We start from the raw sequence: 19672 nt of genomic DNA, 5'->3' as shown, positions 1-19672 counted from the left end.
GCAAGATTGCATCCATTTAAGTCCTTGAAGTCAACAATGCCACTGAGAGGATTTAATGTATCGCTGCCTGTTCAATATTTTTTTTCACCTAATCAATAGAAGAAGGAACTGACCACTTGAGAACTCAATGCTAAACACTTCAAGTCCTGCACATCACCATGGAAAACACTCAATAATCTGTATTTTTTTCAAGAAGAGTGATTATTCATCCTATTACAAGATGACTATTGCCGATAAACACCAAAATGATCTATGTCTTCCACTAAATGCAGTGAAGTGCAAACCCATTATTGACCCGGTCAGTCTTTCTCATTCAGATTTCCTCCTGGGCAGCAGAAATGCATTGCTCAGTCAAAGCCAACCTTCTGTGGATGTGACACCTAGGGCAAAGTCAGGCTCGCCGTAGGAACCTTATGATAGACTTTTCACCATGCGGCACACATCACCTCCAGCCTTGTTGCCCAGATGTAGATTCATCAAAGCTGTGTCAGTGTTATTGGATTTGATTTGGGGCTCTTTGTTTGTGTGTGTGTGTTTGAGTGTTTGTGTTTAGGATCATGCGCTTGTGTGCACACTTGCTTCTCTGTGTGTGTGTGTGTGTGTATGTGTGAGTGTGTGTGCCGCTGTTTGTACTGTACGTATGCGTGCGCATGTGCACGTAAACACAGTAAATGACAGACTGTTGGCCCCTGAACCTGATCTGCTTTCCCACCACGAAGCACTTCCAGCCGGGCAATCTGAATTATTTACTGAGTCAATCACCGGGCCATGTGCTCCGAATCCCCATGTAAATCTGTGCTCTCCAACCCTGTTGGCAAGGAATGCAATTCTGTCCGCTGACACTAATGTCTCTGTTGTTATGGATCGACACTTTGCGACTTGATATTGCTTCACCCTCTCCGAACAACCATTGGTTCATTCTTCAGATCCCACATACTATGTAGCTACTGATGGGGTGAAAATAGTGATGAAAATATATGCAAAAGTGCTGAAGTGCTGATGCTATGTCCATTTGTTATCCAAGTGGGATATTATGGAATGATTAGAAAACGCATCACAACCAGGGAAGTTAATCCTAAAGCTGATAGACTTTTTCTCCTAATTGTGCAGTAGCAGGGTATTGAGCAGAGGTCTTCCGTTGAAAGCAATGCCGAGGAAATGTCATTAAAGTCAGGGAAAAAGACTCTGGGTTACAGCAAAACAAGGCACCAAATCAAACTCTTTCAGTGCCAGTGATACTGTATATTCAGGCAGTTAATCCAGGACATACATTTCAATGTACGGTAGCCTATATTTACCAGTGTGTGTGCATTGTACTAAAGGATAAATGCACCAGGAATTGACATTTAACCCATGTCCCCTTTTTTCTCAACCTGTCTTTGTCCAGGACAACGACGTGAGAATCATCATCGGCCAGTTTGATGAGAACCTGGCCTCCAAAGTCTTCTGTTGTGTAAGTCCTCAGTCCTGGATTGTGTCCTTTCAACCTGCACAACACTCAGTTACAGCTAAAAGCTCATTGATATTGACTTTATTGACACTGGCTACCAGTGTCTTACAGAGCATCATAGCACTGACGTTGCTGTCTTTAATGATTACAGATGGGAGTCCTAAACAGCTTAGCCTGCCACATCAATGGGAACTGTTGTTGGACATGCTAGTGCTGTTCTGAACAGCTGATTTGGGTGTTATGTGATCTCGGTGTTAGTGGGGTGGGGGGGGGATGTGTGTATGGAAGGTGGAGATGTGGTGGAAAAATGTTTGTGTCTGTGTGTGTGTGTAATAGAGCCTGACATTTATGCTCAAACCTGACAAGGACCCGAACTAGCCATGGGTCAGGCCAAGCTGAATTTCTTGCTTAAAGGAATAGTTCACCCAAAAATGAAAATTCTGTCATCACCTACTCACCCTCATGCCAGTTGAAACACAGGTGAAGTTTGCCCATATAACACACAGGGAGGTTTCCAGCACAACTCCATAGCAGCCTTCTCCAAAACAACTGAAGTCAGTGGGGACCAGTTCTTCAGAGTTCCAAAAAGACCTACAGTATATTTACACCATTATTTAGTGCAAATCTTAACTACAGCTGATTGATTTGCAACAAATAATGGTGTATAGGTCTTTCTATTCACAGTGTGATTGTTTGGCTGTTTTTGTTTTGGAACTCTAAAGAACAGGTCCCCATTGACTTCAGTTGTTTTGGAGAAGGCTGCTACCAAGTTGTGCTGGCAACCTCCCTGTGTGTTATATGGACTAACACATTTCACCTGTGTTTCATTTGGCATGAGGGTGAGTAGATGATGACAGAATTTTCATTTTTGTGTGAACTATTCCTTTAAGTGCTTGGGTTTTGGTTGGTTCAAATATTGTTGAAGATTATTATTACTAATTTATCTTAAGAAAATTAGCAAATATGGGCTTTAGTAGGTTCACAAATAATTATACCCCTGGGGCTCAGTTCAGGATTGAAAAGGATTTTGTCAGGTTCAGGTGGTGCCAGCTTCAAACTCTGGGGCCAAAGTCAAGCTCTAGCTTGTGGCTAGTCAGCAGCCCACATGTAAATATAAGTAACGGTATTCTGAATCTATCACACTGTATCTCCATGCTTTTACATCCCTGCCACCTCCCTCTCGCCCCCTCCCAGGCGTTCAACCTGAACATGTATGGCAGTAAGTACCAGTGGATTATCCCCGGCTGGTACCAGGGCAACTGGTGGGAGCAGGCCAACACCACCAACTGCACCACCAAGAAGCTGCTCGCCGCCATGGAGGGCTACATCAGCGTGGACTTTGAGCCGCTTAGCACTCGGCAGATCAAGGGCATCTCTGGCAGGGTGAGTGACACACAATGTGGCACTGCTGAACAATGTACATATTAACAAGCCATTTAACATGATAGTGAGTCTTAAAATCTTATTTTAATTAACCACAAGTGAAAACAATTTGCTAGTGAGCTCAATAATCTCACTTGTTTCGGTTGCAAAGCAACTCATAGTGTGTGTGAATTTCATTAATTAACATTATCTTGACATTAGTGGAGTGATCCGCTATTTCAAGATACTGTCATTTGTTTCAAGAAGCAAGAGATGTTGAAACAGGTGATACTGTAAATGATGTTGTAAATATTGTTGTCAGCGTTTTCCAGAAACCTTATACTGTGTTTCAAATTGCGTAGAAAATGCTCTATTTTCCTGGGACCAAGCTAAATTGTCATAAATAATTGGTTTGCAATAGAAAAAAATAATACAATTTTCGTTTTAGTTACTAAAAAATTGACTTTTTGGAGATGAAGTTTCTGCAAGAAACTGATGATAGGCTATGCCTTATACATTTTTTAAGTTTCCTTTCTTCAAAGCTATTGTGTTAATAGCTACTACATTTAGCTTCTAATCTTCATCATGAGATTGGTGTATAACTGATACTGCAATATGTCACATTTTCAATCATGGCATTTTGAGTAGCATTTTACACAATTACTGTTGCCAGAATATTTTTTTCCATGTAACAAACAGTCACCACACCTATCTTGACCTTCCCTCTCTCTTTCTCCCTCTGTCTCTCTCTCCTCCAGACCCCTAAGGAGTATGAGGGGGAGTACAGCCGGGAGCTTCAGCAGAAAGGTGTGGAGGCCAGCAAGTTCCACGGCTTCGCCTACGATGGGATCTGGGTGATCGCTAAGACCTTGACTCGGGTGATGGAGCTGCTCCGGCTCAAACAGCGGCAGGATGTCTACCACAACTTCACCGTGGACGACCGCGAAGTGGGCAAGATGGTGCTGGACGTCATGAACGAGACCAACTTCAACGGCGTCACGGTGAGTTACGGGCCAGGTTGTCATTTTGGCTTCTGAAGATATGATCAATAAAGACTATGGCAAACACAATGAGAATACAATCTGGCTTGATTTGGAGTAGAAATGGTTTACCATTCATACATGCACACGTTCATACTTTACACAGAGACACAAGAGCGTTTATGCTCATACACTCACTTACATATGGGCACACCGACACACTCCCAGGGGCACACACACATACATACATGCAGACAAATGGGTTTGATTAATATTGACGAATCACATACAGAGACAGAGACAGAGAGAGGGAAAGAGGGACAGGAGAGAGAGAGACACATGCGCATTCTATCTTAACCACTACACACCCACATACACACACATGTACACACACACACAAGCACACATATACACATATACATGCACACACACACCTATTCTGCAAACACTGGGATGTACACAGTGGTTGTGCTCAAAACACCATAAAATCTGTTACTGCTGACAAAGCAGTGTCTCTTTGGGGTAATTAAAATGAATGGATCTAAGTGTGTGTGCATGTATGTATGTAATGTATATGTGTACTGTGTGTATATGCGGTGCGCAAATGTCAGAAGAACACTTAGAGGCTGAGGCATTAATTACTTCTCTCTAAGACTGGGAGCTTGTTTGCAGAGAAGGTTAGTTAGCCATCCTTGTCTCTGTATGAAGCCTAAAGAGATGTCATTTAGGGCTGCCGACTCACTCCAGTGCATTCAAGATTGATCCTGGTGGCTATGCTGGCTAGAACTGTGTGTCTGTGTGTGTGTGTGTGTGTGTGTGTGTGTGTGTGTGTGTGTGAGTGTGTGCATGCGCACGTCACTTCCCATTGAGCTGTTAGAGGATATCTCCCGTTCCCCAGTAAAGGCCACTCCATTATTCGAGGATGTCACACAGCTCCCAGCCTGGACAGCCAGTAGGCATGCAGGGACCTTACAATACGGCACCGTATTATTTCATTCATTACGGTACTTTTTTTTTGGCAGATTTACAAATAAACTCCCTGAAAAAAAACGTAAGGGAGGATAAAAGAGAGAGATTGGGAAAACGGAAAGAGATTACAGTGGTGGAACGTTCAATAACCGCTCTGCATTTTCTTGTAAACATCCACTCAATACGGAAGGGTGAGAGGAAAAGTCAAGGTGGAAGAAGAGAGAGAGAGAAATAGATAGAGAGAGCAAGATAGAGAGGCTGGTGGAAATACAGCAGAGAGGTAGAAAGAACGGAGCAGAAAATCGGTGCAGGCTACTGACTTGTATTATTGTGAGGTCCTCTCTAAGGCTAATGTCCCCAGGGGTATGTGTAGTGCAGCGCTAGACCAAATCCTCCAGGGCATCTTTCCTCACCCCTCTACTCTCCCCTCTCTCTGCATAGCCCCATTCAGTGTTCCTGAGCAGGAGCAGGCTGACAGTGAGACTGGAGGGACCCAGGCAACGCAGGAATATTGATGACTGGATAACATTTTATTCTCTCTGTACTCCAGGGATACGAGAAAAGACAAAATCTAGTTACTTTGTGTAAATTGGCTAGTAGAGTAATTTTATTCTCCTCTTCATATCTATATTGATTCATATTGATCCTACACAGATGTAGCCATCATAGAAGTTCCACTTTATACTCCATTCACTTCACACTTAAACTGCTGCATCGCCTCTCTAAGCACCAAGGGGAAGTGTTTGGAAATGTATTTTTACCGTCAGAAGGTACAAGGAATGATCTGGAAAACGCTTGATTTAGAGACACATGGTTTGTGTTACAATATGACTATTTAGTTCTACTTATCATCATTAGAACATTAGAATAGTCTGCAATTGAGGTATTAATGGAGGTAGATGTGGCTAGATGCATTACGGAGGACTTTAAGATGGCTACAGTACATCTGTAGGTACTTGTGTCGCTGAAGAAAAAGACAACAGTGACATACAGAACACTTATTTAGCCAAGTAAATTCTGCTTTATATCGATGTGCTGCCGACATCCGAGAAAAAACACAAAACAAAAACAGAGCAAGAATACAGAATACTCTTTCGTGAATATGGTAAGCAATTACGTTGTTTGAACAGAGCAGCATTGCAAAATAATTTAGTGCATTTTTGTGGCAAAAGATTTGAGATCCACAGACTATTATAGCTGTTCTTTTGAGGGATTACATGAAATGAGATCAAAAGCGCTCCCTGTATGTGGCACACACATAGCACATAGAAACATCCACCCACACATGATGAACAAAGACATGGGAAGGCAATTTCCCCTGCACACTGCATACATCTTTTATGCTATTTTGGAATGTAGATATCAAAAGCAGCTATTACGCAACCAGCTGTCGCTTTGCTTGTGTATTGCAATCGTTTCCACCCAAATACACACATCGACCCATGCAGAAGCACCAGTGAGACAGTAAATGCTAGTTGTACATCCTTGGTTTGAATGTCATTTGTGCTTGATCATACAGGGTCATAGCCCGATTTGAGCCTCATCTCTTTACTGCTGCGCGGTTTTGTGCTGTGTGTATGCTGTGCACACACTCTCTCTGACACACACACACACACACACACACACACACACACACACACGCACACTTGTTTCCTGTGGGACCAAACCGTGTCCATTCTGCACTGAGCTCAATCCTGCTGCTGCATCAGTAGCAGTAGCAGCTGCAGCAGCAGTGGTGTGATCACTGAGGGCTCCACAGTATTGATCTGGCTGCTGGCAGGACCACAGAGAAGGAGGCTGACATTAGCTGGGAGAGACCTCCAGGGCACAGGGAGTATAGAGAGCTGCTGGAACCACAGGCCACTCTGTACAGGACACTGTACACTGTGGAAACACTAGGGAGGGTTGGATGGAAGGAAGGCACAGCAGACTGTGATGGGAGAGAGATGTGTGTGTGTGTGTGTGTGTGTGTGTGTGTGTGTGTGTTTGGGTGGGGGGTGTGTGTGTTTTGTCCTGTCTTGGCTGTGGTCAGTGTGTGTCTCTCTTGGTGTCTCTCTTGGTAATGGTAAATAATACAGCCTGGGGCTCGACAGCCATCTCAAACAGACACGCACAGCGAGACAGTGAGAGAGAGAGAGAGAGAGACAGAGAGAGTGCATTTGCATTGTGTGCATCTGTGTTGCTATCTGTTTGTTAATGTGTGCGTGTGCATGTGCGCCTGCATCATAGCTACATCCACACCCATTGTATTCCCACCTCAAACCCTGAAAACCCAGAGGATGCCACACCTGAAGCCCACGGAGCAACATCTCACTTGACCCCAACACCCCCATCGCTGGCTTTTTTCTCACCTCCACAGACAAAGCGTTAGCTTTCTACCTCCACTGTCTCACCTCAGAGAGACACATTCACACACACACATACACGCATACACACACTGCTCCCTCCATCACCCACTGTCGTGACACAGGTCTCAACGTCCTTTGAATACCAGACAGGGGTGACCTGTCTGGGTCAAAACACTCCAGCGAGATTCCCTAAGCTCCAGAGGAGCAGAGGAAGCAGAGGAGCATAATACCTTGTGTAAAGAGGATTTACAGCAGGTTATTCGATTTTTGGTTGGAGGAAGTCAATTTAATCTTTGTAGTAGAGATATTTTGTTTCCAATTAGGGGTGTGAGTCAGTGTTCCTGCACATTTTGGACATACTTTGTATATTCTATAACCCATGTATACATTTGAGGGGACAAATGGAGGACTGTTAAAATAGCTGAAGTACATGCTGTTTCAGTAAGGTTTATGATACCTCTCCTTTTGCTGATCTGAATGGTATTTCTAGTGCCAATGCTAATGCTATGTGAGACCATGATGGTGCAACCACTCTCAATTTCCAGTTCAAGGCAAGTTCCCTTATTTTCAACCTACATTGTCTGACCCTGTTTACACACCACAGTTATCTGAATGTACTGTAATGCCTAATGAGCTGAACTGAGGTGCACTGCACTGTCCTACTTACACTTCAAGCATAATTGCATAACGTATTGTAGGAAAGAGCAATGTGTGACGAAAGGAACTTGCTAGCGTTGTCAAGTCAGATTGACACACTGGTGTGAAATTGGTACCAGAGGATACGATGTACAGCTTACATCACCGAGGCTAAGGCAGTATTAGAGAGTGTGTGTCCCAGGAGTAGCTTGTTCTGCTCACACACACACACACACACATTCTCAGGAACACGTGCATGTACATAAGCATAATATGACAGCATATTATGTGCATACACATAGACACACATGCACGCACACACGCAGACAAACATCAAAGATGCCACACAAAGACTGGGATTCAAACGGAGGGGTGGGATCCCGCCCTGCTACTTCAAAGCTTGCCATCTTTTTGAGGCAAAATTGGCTCTCCAGCCTCCTTCCCCATATTTCCCCCTCAGCTGTCTTTTAATCAGCCAATGCAAATGCACGCTTTCTTTCTTTCTTTCTTTCTTTCTTTCTTTCTCTCTCTCTCTCTCTCTCTCTCTCTCTCTCTCTCTCTCTTCTCTCTCTCTTTCTCTCTCTTTCTCTCTCTCTCTCTCTCTCTCTCTCTGTCTATCTCTATCTGTGTCTCTTGCTGGCTCTCACCTGTTTTGTTAGCCAGCCAGTAATATGTAAACCCAGTTAAATGTTTAATTATGGAGCTCTGTAAGCAGATGGTGGGCTGAATTAATTGAACAGTCTTGGTGGATGAAGAGGGAGAGAGTAAAAAGAGACAGACAGAGAGAAAAAAATAGAACAAGAGGGAGAAAGAATGAGAGTACATGGGAGAGAGAAAGAGACAGGAGCCAGAAAGTGACAGGAGCCAGTTCTGCCCAAATTGATTTGAATATCTCTTATGATAGTGCCACAAAGTTGGATTGCTTTTGTCTGCCTTGTTTGGGAGTGCCAGACGCTCTCCTGCTTATCTTCTTCCTGCGGAGTTGAAATCAAAGACTTTTCTTTGTTATTTTTTCACTTTAAGGTGGTTGTTTGACAGGCACACAAACACTTTTGGTAGGAAATTAATTTTGACTAATGAAAATGTACAATAAAATCCCTGTAATAAAGAGACTGAGCACTAAAGACTCTTCTTTAGCCATAGGTGAGACTCTCACTTTGGCAATTGCTTTTTAACTGCTGTCTGGGCACAGATTTGTACTAATGCTAAGTGGGCATACACAGCTGAATCAGACAGTTTTGCTGACCTGCCGTTATTCCAAGAATATTAGTAAATTAATCCGCCCAAAGATAATTTTGTTTACTTCCATAAACAGATCAATTTGGCCACTTCTAATCAAATGAGATGCCAGAGCCCAGACTCTGCTGCCCTTTGCCTGGCTGGTTAGCAGCCAGGACTCCAGCCAGTACCAAGAAGGCACTGTGCGTAGATTTAGTTGGAATAAAACACCTTTTCATCATTTGCTGGAACTCACTTAACTACTTATTCTGTGTCTTGTTTAGCCGACTTAAATTTTTTTCCTATGACTTACTGTTGAATTTGTGTTTTCAATGACTGTATGAATATTTTATTAACAGAGATGATATTCTAATCTTTCTTCTCTCCTTCTAATCAGGGCCAAGTCATGTTCCGGAATGGAGAGAGGATGGGCACCATCAAATTCAACCAGTTTCAAGGTATGGGACACAGTCTTAAACCAAAAGTACAGTAGTAAAATATCCTTTCTACCCCTCAAACTAACCTGTATATATACTGTACCATCCAACAACAAGGTCCACTGTGATCGGTGTCCTCTGGGGTGATGGGAAATGTAGTTCTGTGTACGTTGATTGTACATAATTTCATCCCCCAGTACCCCCTATCTGTCCCCATAGCATCATCCAGAGGTTGTCTTCCAGCCAGCAGGGCCGGGCTATAGGGCCTGCTGAGTGGGACAATAACCCAGAGATTGCATCTCGATTCGGGGGATTCCCAGCTCCTGGGCTCCCCCTATATAGCATACTGCATGATGCTGTTCAATCCTCTCCGCCTTCCCATCTTATCTCCCCCACTGCAGAGGTGCTCCCTCTGGCTGCTTACATCACACTGGGTGGGGGTGGGGGTGGGGAGGAAGGGAGGGTGTAGTGAAGGGGCACTCGGGGTGTGTGTGTGTGTGTGTGTGTGTGTGTGTGCGTGCCTGTGTGTATGTATGTGTGCCCGTTTTCTGTCTGTGAGAGAAAGAGAGAGAGACAGAAAGAGAGAGAGAGAGAGTGTGCTTGTGCATTAATGTGTTAGTCTGTGTTGGTTTGAGCGTGTATGGGTATGGATGTACGGGATGAATGTGTGTGTGCAGTGTGTGTGTGTGTGTGTGAGAGAGAGAGGGAGGGAGGGAGGGAGGGAGAGGGAGAGAAAAGGAGGGAGGGAAGGAGAGAAAAAATGTGGTATATATGTGTGTGCTTGTGCATGCGTGTGTGTATACATATGTTTCTGTTGGCTTGAGTGTGCATGTATGGGGTGTGTGCGTGTGTGTGTGTGTGTATGTGTGAGAGAGAGAGAGTGAGAGAGAGAGAGCGAGAGAGAGAGAGAGAGATAAAGACAGATAGAGAGAAAGGGAGCCAGGGAAAAGTGTGTGCTTATGCATGAATGTGTCTCTGTGTTGTTTCTGTGTATGTGTGTGTGTGCGTGCATGTTTGCGTTAGTGTGCATAGGCATGTCTATGTGTTTGTGCACATATGCGTGTGTGTGATTCCCCAAGGCAGGGAGGCCTGTTTGGCTGGGAGGTGATGGAGCAGCCAGTCTAACTGAAGGCACCTGGCAGCCGTGGATAAGGAAAGAAAGGAAATGTTATCATGGCTGCACTGCAGAGTGCGGAGGCTTGATTTTTTGTGCTGCGAGAAAAATTACACGAGTGCCCTCAACACCCTGTGACACACACCTGCCCCTTTCCTTTCCTTTCCTTTCCTTTCCTTTCCTTTCCTTTCCTTTCCTTCTTTCTTTCTTTCTTTCTTTCTTTATTTCTTCTTCATTTCTTTCTGTCTTTCTTTCTTTCACCCTTTGTTTCTCTCTTTCTCTCTCGTTCTCACAACACTTTCCTCAACCAAATCTTCCTCTCCTTTACCAGTTTCTCTCCCTGTCATCTTTTGGCCTTATTACACCTCCTCTATCCCTCTTTACCCCTTGCTCTATCACTTCTTTCTCACTTGTCAGGGAGCGTGAATGTGTCACCCTTTTGACATACCAAGAGCATAAGCTGGGCAGAGAGGAAAGGAGAGGAGAGGAGAGGAGAGGAGAGGAGAGGAGAGGAGAGGAGAGGAGAGGAGGGATAGCCCCGGCTTGAATATTTCAGAAGGCAGTGATCCTCAACATAACCCTATCATCCGTCCTCAGCCTCTGATCCTCCACTCTAGCCTGTCAGACGTCTTCAGCCGGGGGCCCCAATAGTTCACATTCCCACTGTCTCTCTTGGGGATAAGAGATAGCTACCAGAGGTCTTGATCCCAGTTTATATATATGTGCAAGGAGGGAGTGCGATGTATCTGGATGAATGGTCGAGATTTTTTGGATTCTTTAGAAAGATATGAACAGGATTGACCTCAGTATACATCTACAACACCCCTCAAGTAATACCGGTAATTAATTTCCTACCTTTCTAGGGATTTGAACTAGCAACAATCTCACTGTTTACCTCGAGGCAACAGGTCACTTACAGTCCTTTGCGTCTTAAATAGTTTTCGCAGGAACATCATTGAAATCTACACACCATGTTACTCCGGATGTCGAATTTCACAGATCTCACTCAGTACAAACTTGAAAGAAACCACACTGAATGTGACCATGCAGTATGTCACAAGTGTTGAGTCTTATCTAAGTCTCATGAAAGTTGCCTCATGCCCGTTTAACATAATCACCATTGAATTTATAGTCGTTAAGGTGACTAATCAAACAAACAGGCATGAAATGTCATTCCACAGACTGAGCGACCGGTTGAGTTTTAACAGCCTCTAGAAGCGATCAATATTCCCTGTGGGGACAGAGTGCTGGCCTGGTATCTCAAAGGAGGAGTGCTGATCTACGATCCCTTTTGCCGTTTAGATCATAACAAAGGACGTGGTCAAGGGAGACACGGGCATTGATCCTTGTTCAGCACTGAGAGGTTGGAGAAATACGAGTCCTCATTGTGTATGCACATACTATTCACAGCACTGGCATAGTCATGCATAGTCAGTCGAACATTTTCAACATTTGTTGATGCTTTCATGCCGGAATTGGAGATCAGATGAGTTGATTCAGCGACCGAGAGGAGAGGAGAGAGGAGCGCGGTGCCCTCTGATGCTGCAATAGCTGATGTTATCTGTCATTTTCCTAGTCAAGGACAATGCTGCCGAGGAGTTCAATGGGCCTATAAGAGTGATAACAGGGAGAAGGAGAGAGAGAGAGAGAAAGAGAGAGAGAGAGAGAGAGAGAGAGAGAGAGAACATTTTTGTGTGCACACCTGAAGAAAATGCAGGTTTGTTTGTAGTGTTTACAAAAAAGAATCAGAATAATCCCTCCTCTCTTCCCATCCCCTTCTCCTTTCCTCCCATGTGTACACTGTAAGTGAGTGATCTTTATGAGTGAAGGAGAGTGAAGGCCCAGATCTGTTTGACAGGGTCATGCCTCCTCCAACATTATACCCGAGGGACCCATCGTTGCTCCTAAAAGAGAAAATACTGAATCCTGAAATAGCTATGTGTGAACAGGACCCCAGAGAGACAGTGGTGTTTACAGGCTGGGATATATTGCAATTTAAAATCCCTTTACTGTACATAGGAAATGTTCAAGTCAATGTATACTGCATTATAAATACCAAGGTGCAATTGCATTTATTTATTATTTCCGCCCACGTCAGCTGGAGATGCAGTTTCTTCTCACAGTATGCATTTAAAAGGCCACTCTTGCTACATTTGAGCTATTGTGTGTCTTGGCCTGTTAGCTGGTTTCTGTAGTCTCTGTTCTTCATTGCCCTTTTGGTTTCCTTGAGGTAAAATAAACTGATAATTGAGACTGTATAAAACAGGAAGACCATTTCCCGCCCCTATTAAGCTGCATCTTAAAACCTACTCTATGGAGAATCTTAAAAGACAATCTGACTGAATGGCTTAACAGTCAGGGAATTTTAGGGTTTTCTATTATATTAGTGATGGGTGTTGGAAGCTCTCCCTTTGATTTAAAGTTCTGGATGAGGCTGTGCCACTCTGCCAGACTGTTCAAAGCTGGGCCATACTTCACTGTGTCCAATTACTGTTTGAATTGGATTTACTTGTTTACTTTAAGTAGACTCTGTTGCTTTTTCTCCCAATAAGGATCGTTGCTGCTAAGTTCTATAAACCCTGCAAGCCACTTTCTATCAGCGTTTTATTATTTTCCCTCCCCACTGCATAATTTACCAGTCTATCAGAAAGATTTCTAATGACTTTGCTGGGAGTCTGGCCTGAAAACTCCAACACTGGACCAGATGTAAGCAAGCAGATTACTGGGGCTGCTGCTTGTAACATAATGGATGATTATATAAGCCTATACATGGCATATTAAATTACCATTTTAGGACTTCTCAAAAGTGTCAACCCCACCCATCTTGCTTTTCAAGCAAAGTAAACCAAGCACATAATAGGTGAAATGATTTCAAATGAGAACTGAGCCCTTTGCTATAATACTACAGCATGAAGAGAAGTGGTTCAGCACCCAGTCAGTCAGGTACTGTAGTTAAATACAGTTTTTGTTTGATGACTATGTATGTGTGTGTCCTTTCAACAGAGGGCAAGGAGGTGAAGGTGGGAGAGTACAACGCTATTGCCGATGTGCTGGACCTCGTCAACAACTCCATCAAGTTCCAAGGTATGAAGAAGTCAAGATGTATGTGTGTGTATGTGTGTGTGTGTGTGTGTGTGTGTGTGTGTGTGTGTGTGTGTGGTCTGAGAAATGTAAAGATCACTGGAGGAGAAAATGTGTCCTGATGCACCTGATGTGTGTTTGTATGTATGTAAAAGGTCCATCATTTGCCACCTCAGCACTCTTATCTCTCTTTCACTTGCTCGCTCGCACACTTACAAACTCCAGCGACCCCCCAACACAAACACACACACACACACACACACACACACACAGACACACACACACACACACAGACCACCACTCAGCGTAGGATCCGGGGCACGCAGCACTCTCCTTTTCCACGCCAAACTGTCCTCTCTCAGTTAAATTATTCACGAGTCCATGTTTTACCCCTTCAATGTTTGCTTGTGTTGACATACTTTGTAATTTGTTGGATCCCCTTGGCGAACACCTCCCCTAACCCCCAACCCCCCCCCCACCCCTCCTCCTTTTTCCATTCAGCCTTGCCCCACATACACACAATCTTGGACCGTTCCATCTAAAATGCTTGTTTCCACATCTCTGACCACAGTAAGCAGAGATGTGTAAGATGATGCCACTGTGATCGATTGGCACACTGGCGAGAGAAAAATAGGGCAAAAGATAAGAAAGCGCAGGGTCTGACCACTATAACCGGACTGCATGGAGGTACATTCACACAACTAAGGGAAACTGAGGGCCGGCAAATGTGTTTCAAACAGCTGGATATCTGCCACTTTTGTGGTTGAAGCGAAAAAAATTGAAGGAAGCCAATTTTTAAGTTGTCAAAGTGATGAGAGTAACATCACTGGAGAAAGTTAAAAGTTAAAGTGTCCAGAAAGGCACCGTTATGCAAATGATCAATCAATATTGTTGCATTTTGTTTAAGGCTCACTGATTTCGAGAGACTGTCTTTAGTGAATTCACTGCAGGCTCAAATCTTCTCTCAGTCACTCATCTTGATTTTAAAACTGAATCATTCCTTGTACTCCACCTCCTGCTCCTGTTAGGGGTGGAGCCTCCCAAGGATCGAACGTTTGTGCGTCTGCAGCGCCGCCACATCAACGTGCCTCTCTACAGCATCCTGTCCACCATCACCATACTGGGCATGCTCATGGCCGGGGCCTTCCTCTTCTTCAACATCAAGAACCGCAACCACAGGTCAGCTTCCAGCGGTGGAATACACCTTTAAGAGTGGGAGGATGGAGGGAGGGAGGGAGGGGCTGTGGGTTAGATGGAGGCTGAATGCAACTTAGGGGGTATGGCAGGGGAGGGGGGGGAGGTAAACGAGGGGTTACAGTTAAGAGAAGGGGAAGAGAGGGATGAATGAGCTAATGAGCAAGGAGTTGTGGAGGGATGAAAGGAGGAGGGGAAGTGTCAAGGGAGAGGGAGTGGCATAGAAGTGAAAGGATGAGAATGATAATTAACCTTTAACCGTTTGTAGGTATATTATTATTTCATATTTCACTCTCCTCCATACTGAGCTCCTTATGCTCTTTTCCAGACAGATGAATAGGACGTATTCTGTTCTATTCTATTCTATTCTATTCTATTCTATTCTATTCTATTCTATTCTAACCCTCTCTTCTTCTCCTCCAGACTAATCAAGATGTCCAGTCCCTACATGAACAACCTGATCATCCTGGGAGGCATGCTCTCCTATGCCTCCATCTTCCTCTTCGGCCTGGACGGAGGCTTTGTCTCCGACAAGGAGTTTGAGACCCTTTGCACCGTGAGTATCATCCGCAGCGTTCACCGAAACATAAAATACAGGACCGAGGCTGGACTCACACCTACTGGACCTGTCCAGGAATGGTGGTTGGTCAAACAAGTGACATGTTGGCACTAGCGCCATGCCCGTTCAAACGCCTCAGATTTATAATGTCTCTTAGATATAAAATGAATATTTCTTGTTGCTTTTCATTTGTAGTATTCAGTTGTGATTGTTCTAATTGTGTCATCTTGCCTCGGTAAACAATCATCCACTATCCTGTTTTTACTTCCTTTCTCAAAATAAATTGTAGTCCAGTTTCCGAAAGAGAAATTGCTACATCAGTTATACTTTGTAGGGTGAGTTGAACATGTTGAATTTGCCTGAATATGGAGCATTCTGCTGAAACACAAATCACATATGTGACCAACTCCGGACCGCACTATGGGTAAACACGGTATAATAGAGAGCGATTGAATCTCTCTATATGTGTCTCTAGCTAACACGGAGCACATTAAGTGTCTCCCCTAGCTAGCGTTAGAATGTGACTATGTGAGACACTGGATTAATTAAAGAGTTTTGATTACAGTGATAACCGGTTTCCACTGAGATACCTCCCTCCCAGACAGACACAGACACACACAGACACACACACACACACACACACACCTACACCACACACGGACACCAAAATAATGTTAGGCAGGGCACGTATCGAGCTGCCAGCGCCTGGCTAAAGCTCTGCTGCAAACCCAAAATGGAGCTTGTCACATGGGGCCTTGTGCTACGGCAAAGGAGCACAGAGGTTGATCCATTCACCACCAATCAATATGCGCTGGTCTCCTCGTGAATAGATAGCGTAATTGTTTTTCGCTGTCTTCTTTACCTAGCCCTCGCTGACTTTATTGCTTTCTAGATATGGTAGAGAATGACACACAAAGAGGGCAGGTGCAAATGTGTGGGAGTGTGTGTGTGGTGCAGACAGAGGGATGAATGCACACACACAAACGCGCGCATGTATGATACCGGAGCGCACACACAGAGAGACTCTGTAGCTATATTAGGATCTTGTAGGCTATATTCAAACGCTAAGCTTTAAAAAGACGTCAGCAGAGTCCTTGGTGCCAAAGCAGGATAGGTCTATACTTTGTTTCTTATTAAGATGATACACGCTCAGGAGTTTGACAGCTTCCGTAGTCCAGGACTTCTTCTAAGAGCTCAAAAAATCTGACAGCTTGTTATTTTTAGAATGCTTCACAAATACTATTTTGAGTGAACTTCTATGTTGAGCAAAGAAAAATGCAAATAGCTGTCAGATCAAATCTGGTTTTAAGCCTTGATCAGTTTGAGACGTGACAGGATTATGTGTGTTTCTGTTGCTCTGACAGGTTCGGACATGGATCCTCATCGTTGGGTACACGACGGCGTTTGGTGCCATGTTTGCCAAGACCTGGAGGGTGCACGCCATCTTCAAGAACGTAAGATGAAGAAGAAGGTATGAGAAGATAGTTTTATAGTTCCTTTTTTTTGTAATTTAAGTTTTTATTTTTTCAACAGGTATACATGATAGTGACAATGGCACATCTCAAAGTTCAAATAACAAACAGCAGTGATACAATGATACAGTGATACAGGGAGATCAGGTTGGAAAGACAGCTTACGCATCGAATAAACAAACAAGGCTCACATATACATGAGCATGTATATAGTTTCTAATAATGTCTGGATATTGAGGGAAGTAGAAATTATACAGTATATATTCATATGTACACTTTTTCATGAGGGTTAGTAGGGATTCCTTATTACTGATACCTATGTTCTTTCAAATTATGACACACATGGCACTGTTGTCAGTATAAAAAAATGGCCATGACAGGCCTGCTTATACAATCCTTTTTTCTAAACAGTACATACAATAATCACCTATTAGCTTGTTCACACCATAAAAAAAGTGAAAGATCCCTATTTTATACGCCCTTTGACAAATGCCCTTTGATACAATGTAAGGGAATCAAGGAGTCTTTTTTGTGGATACGGATCAGAGGGAGCCAGCATGATAATTGGCCATTATGGGCCCACATATGAATATTATCCTCCCTTGTTTAACTGGCACTAAACCTTTTATTATCATGCCATGTACATCTGTTCGATGGTGAAAAGAAATTAGGGACAGAATAAGAGATGATACAGGAGAGTTAGAAATAAAATTGGGTCACTATTGTTAGTGGTTTTTTGATGCAGTAGGTTGGAATGTTTTTATATTTTTTTTATACGTGTACACAATCATTGTACTAAAACATTGTCAAGTCATATGTAGCAGTGTATAGCAGGGTTGCTACAATTTGGTAACACAACCTTCAAAATCAAGGTTTCTGTCATCTAATGTGGCAAGAAATCTATTTGCTCAACAACATTCCTGTTGTATTAGTAAATGAGCTCTTTTAACTTGGGATGACATTTTTAACTAATAATAAATATAAAAATATCAATAAAACTTTATACAGTCTCAGTTGTTCCATTGAAATATCCAAAACGGACGGACTCTTATTCAGGAAGCCTCACATAGCTTTTGAAAGCCCAACATTGGTGTGTGGGTGCTCAGACTCATGCTTTTTAACAAACACTCACAAAGACCGGCACCCCCTGGCACCCGCTTTCAGCCTCTCCTCCTCTGAAATAGATTCAGATATATACAAATGGCCTTATAAACATCTGACACAATCTGTTTCACTAGCCCAGTTATATAAAGAGGTGCCAGGCTCACTGTGTGTCGTAACTGTACTTGGCCTTCTTGTATTTATAGATCTCTCTCTCTCTCTCTCTCTCTCTCTCTCTCTCTCTCTCTCCTTCCCTCCCCCTCTTGCATATTGGAGGAAGTGTGGGTGGCCTGTCAGCGAGCGGGAGGAGAGGGAGGAAAGAGGGAGGGATCGAAGAGTCGAAGAGGTCGGAGGGAAGTAGAGAAGTGGTGGCAGAAGGGAGGGAGGAGGGAGGGAGGGAGGGGGGGAGACAGAAGGAGGAAGGCAAAGCAGGCAGCGGAGGCAGAGGGATAAGAACGGAAGACAAAGAAAGTGGCACAGAGGGGGCAAAGAAAGTAGGCAAGGCACTGTGAGAAGAAAAGGGGAAAGCTGTCAGAGAGGGCAAAGGGTAGAGGAAGAGAGGCAGAACCAGGAGTACAGTGTAAAAGACAGGGAGGAATGACCAAGCTCTGAATTAGTTTGTATTTCCACTGCAGTTCTGAGTTCAGGCCAACGCAAGAATAACACACTGATTCTCTCAGCTGTTGGATGACACCGGACTTGCCCTTTCATATTGTTTTTATTCCTGGTCTTTTTCAGAGTAGTCATTTGAGGCAAACAAAACAGTTTTGCTTCTACGAGCTCAGTAGCTTTGCCATGACACTTCACAGCCAATTATCTCTGCTCAGTTTCCCCCTCTCTCCTCCCTCCTCGCCTCGCTCCGTCCCTTCTCTCCATCCAAGCAGAGACAAAACAAATGTTTCCTCGGAAGCAGCGTTCACCCCCGCCGCACGCTTCAGCCCTTAAACCTCAAGACATATTCCCTGCTGGGTCAGGGCCGGGGTCCGTGGGCAGGACAGACACGTGTGTGTACACAAAACACTTGCTCCACATTGATTGAGTGCAGGTGCTTTGGCGACAATGGATTGATAGTTGCTGTCAGTGTCCTGAATCTCCTGCAACCCACTGTCAGGGGAGGGACAGTAAGCCCCATCTCTTCTTCAAACAGTGGGACTGAAAGCACATGTCTTACCTCCCTTCCCTCCGTCTTTCCTCCCATCCTCGTTCCCTCGCTCAATCCTTCCCTCCATCTCCAATACACACTGGCAGAGCACAGACTGTAAATCAGGGGTGCATTCAATAAGGGTTCCACTCGGTGGGATGCGCCCCGCACTCTTTCACTTCTTAAAGAGCTCAGTGCCAGAGACAGCACAGGGGGGCTGTCAATCACCTTCCCCCTCTGACACTAACACACACACACACACACACACACACACCCATGCACTCACCCCTGCCCAGACCCCTCACACCCAGCCCTCTCTACTAATCAGTCCGCCTGTCTTATCTAAGAGATTTACTCAAGAGTACTCCTGAGTGAGATCCCGTATAGTTCGACACACACACAAACACACACACAAATTGATGAGCAGGAAACACATATATCTTAAAGTTGCATGCTGTATGGTTATATATCAGTGATCTGAATAAAGCTGGTGAACAAGACAATCATACAAGCAAGACACATCATTGCACATGCAAATACACGACACACATCTTCTAGCACTTGATCTTTCATACACACACACACATACACGCACACACACACACACACA

General features: G+C 44.1%; 1 protein-coding gene across 1 annotated transcript in view; it reads left to right on the top strand.

Moving 5' to 3' along the window:
• Positions 1-19672, top strand: part of LOC139666736 (gamma-aminobutyric acid type B receptor subunit 2-like) — a gene marked incomplete at its 5' end in the record, with an annotated part of 76426 nt that overhangs the window by 13388 nt on the left and 43366 nt on the right. Inside the window, 9 exon segments of the mRNA XM_071546055.1 lie at positions 1388-1453; positions 2645-2833; positions 3571-3813; positions 9361-9421; positions 13518-13598; positions 14624-14774; positions 15213-15345; positions 16713-16800; positions 16803-16819. Coding sequence (XP_071402156.1) covers positions 1388-1453; positions 2645-2833; positions 3571-3813; positions 9361-9421; positions 13518-13598; positions 14624-14774; positions 15213-15345; positions 16713-16800; positions 16803-16819 — 1029 coding nt within the window.

The sequence above is a fragment of the Centroberyx affinis genome, unplaced genomic scaffold (assembly GCF_046629955.1).
Source record: "Centroberyx affinis isolate AG114_WGS23_722 - 3 ecotype Tasmania unplaced genomic scaffold, CSIRO-AGI_Caff_v1 ptg005099l_1, whole genome shotgun sequence".
Taxonomy (NCBI): Eukaryota; Metazoa; Chordata; class Actinopteri; order Beryciformes; family Berycidae; genus Centroberyx; species Centroberyx affinis.
The sequence above is the reverse complement of the archived record's forward strand: the minus strand, read 5'-3'. Positions and strand labels throughout refer to the sequence as shown.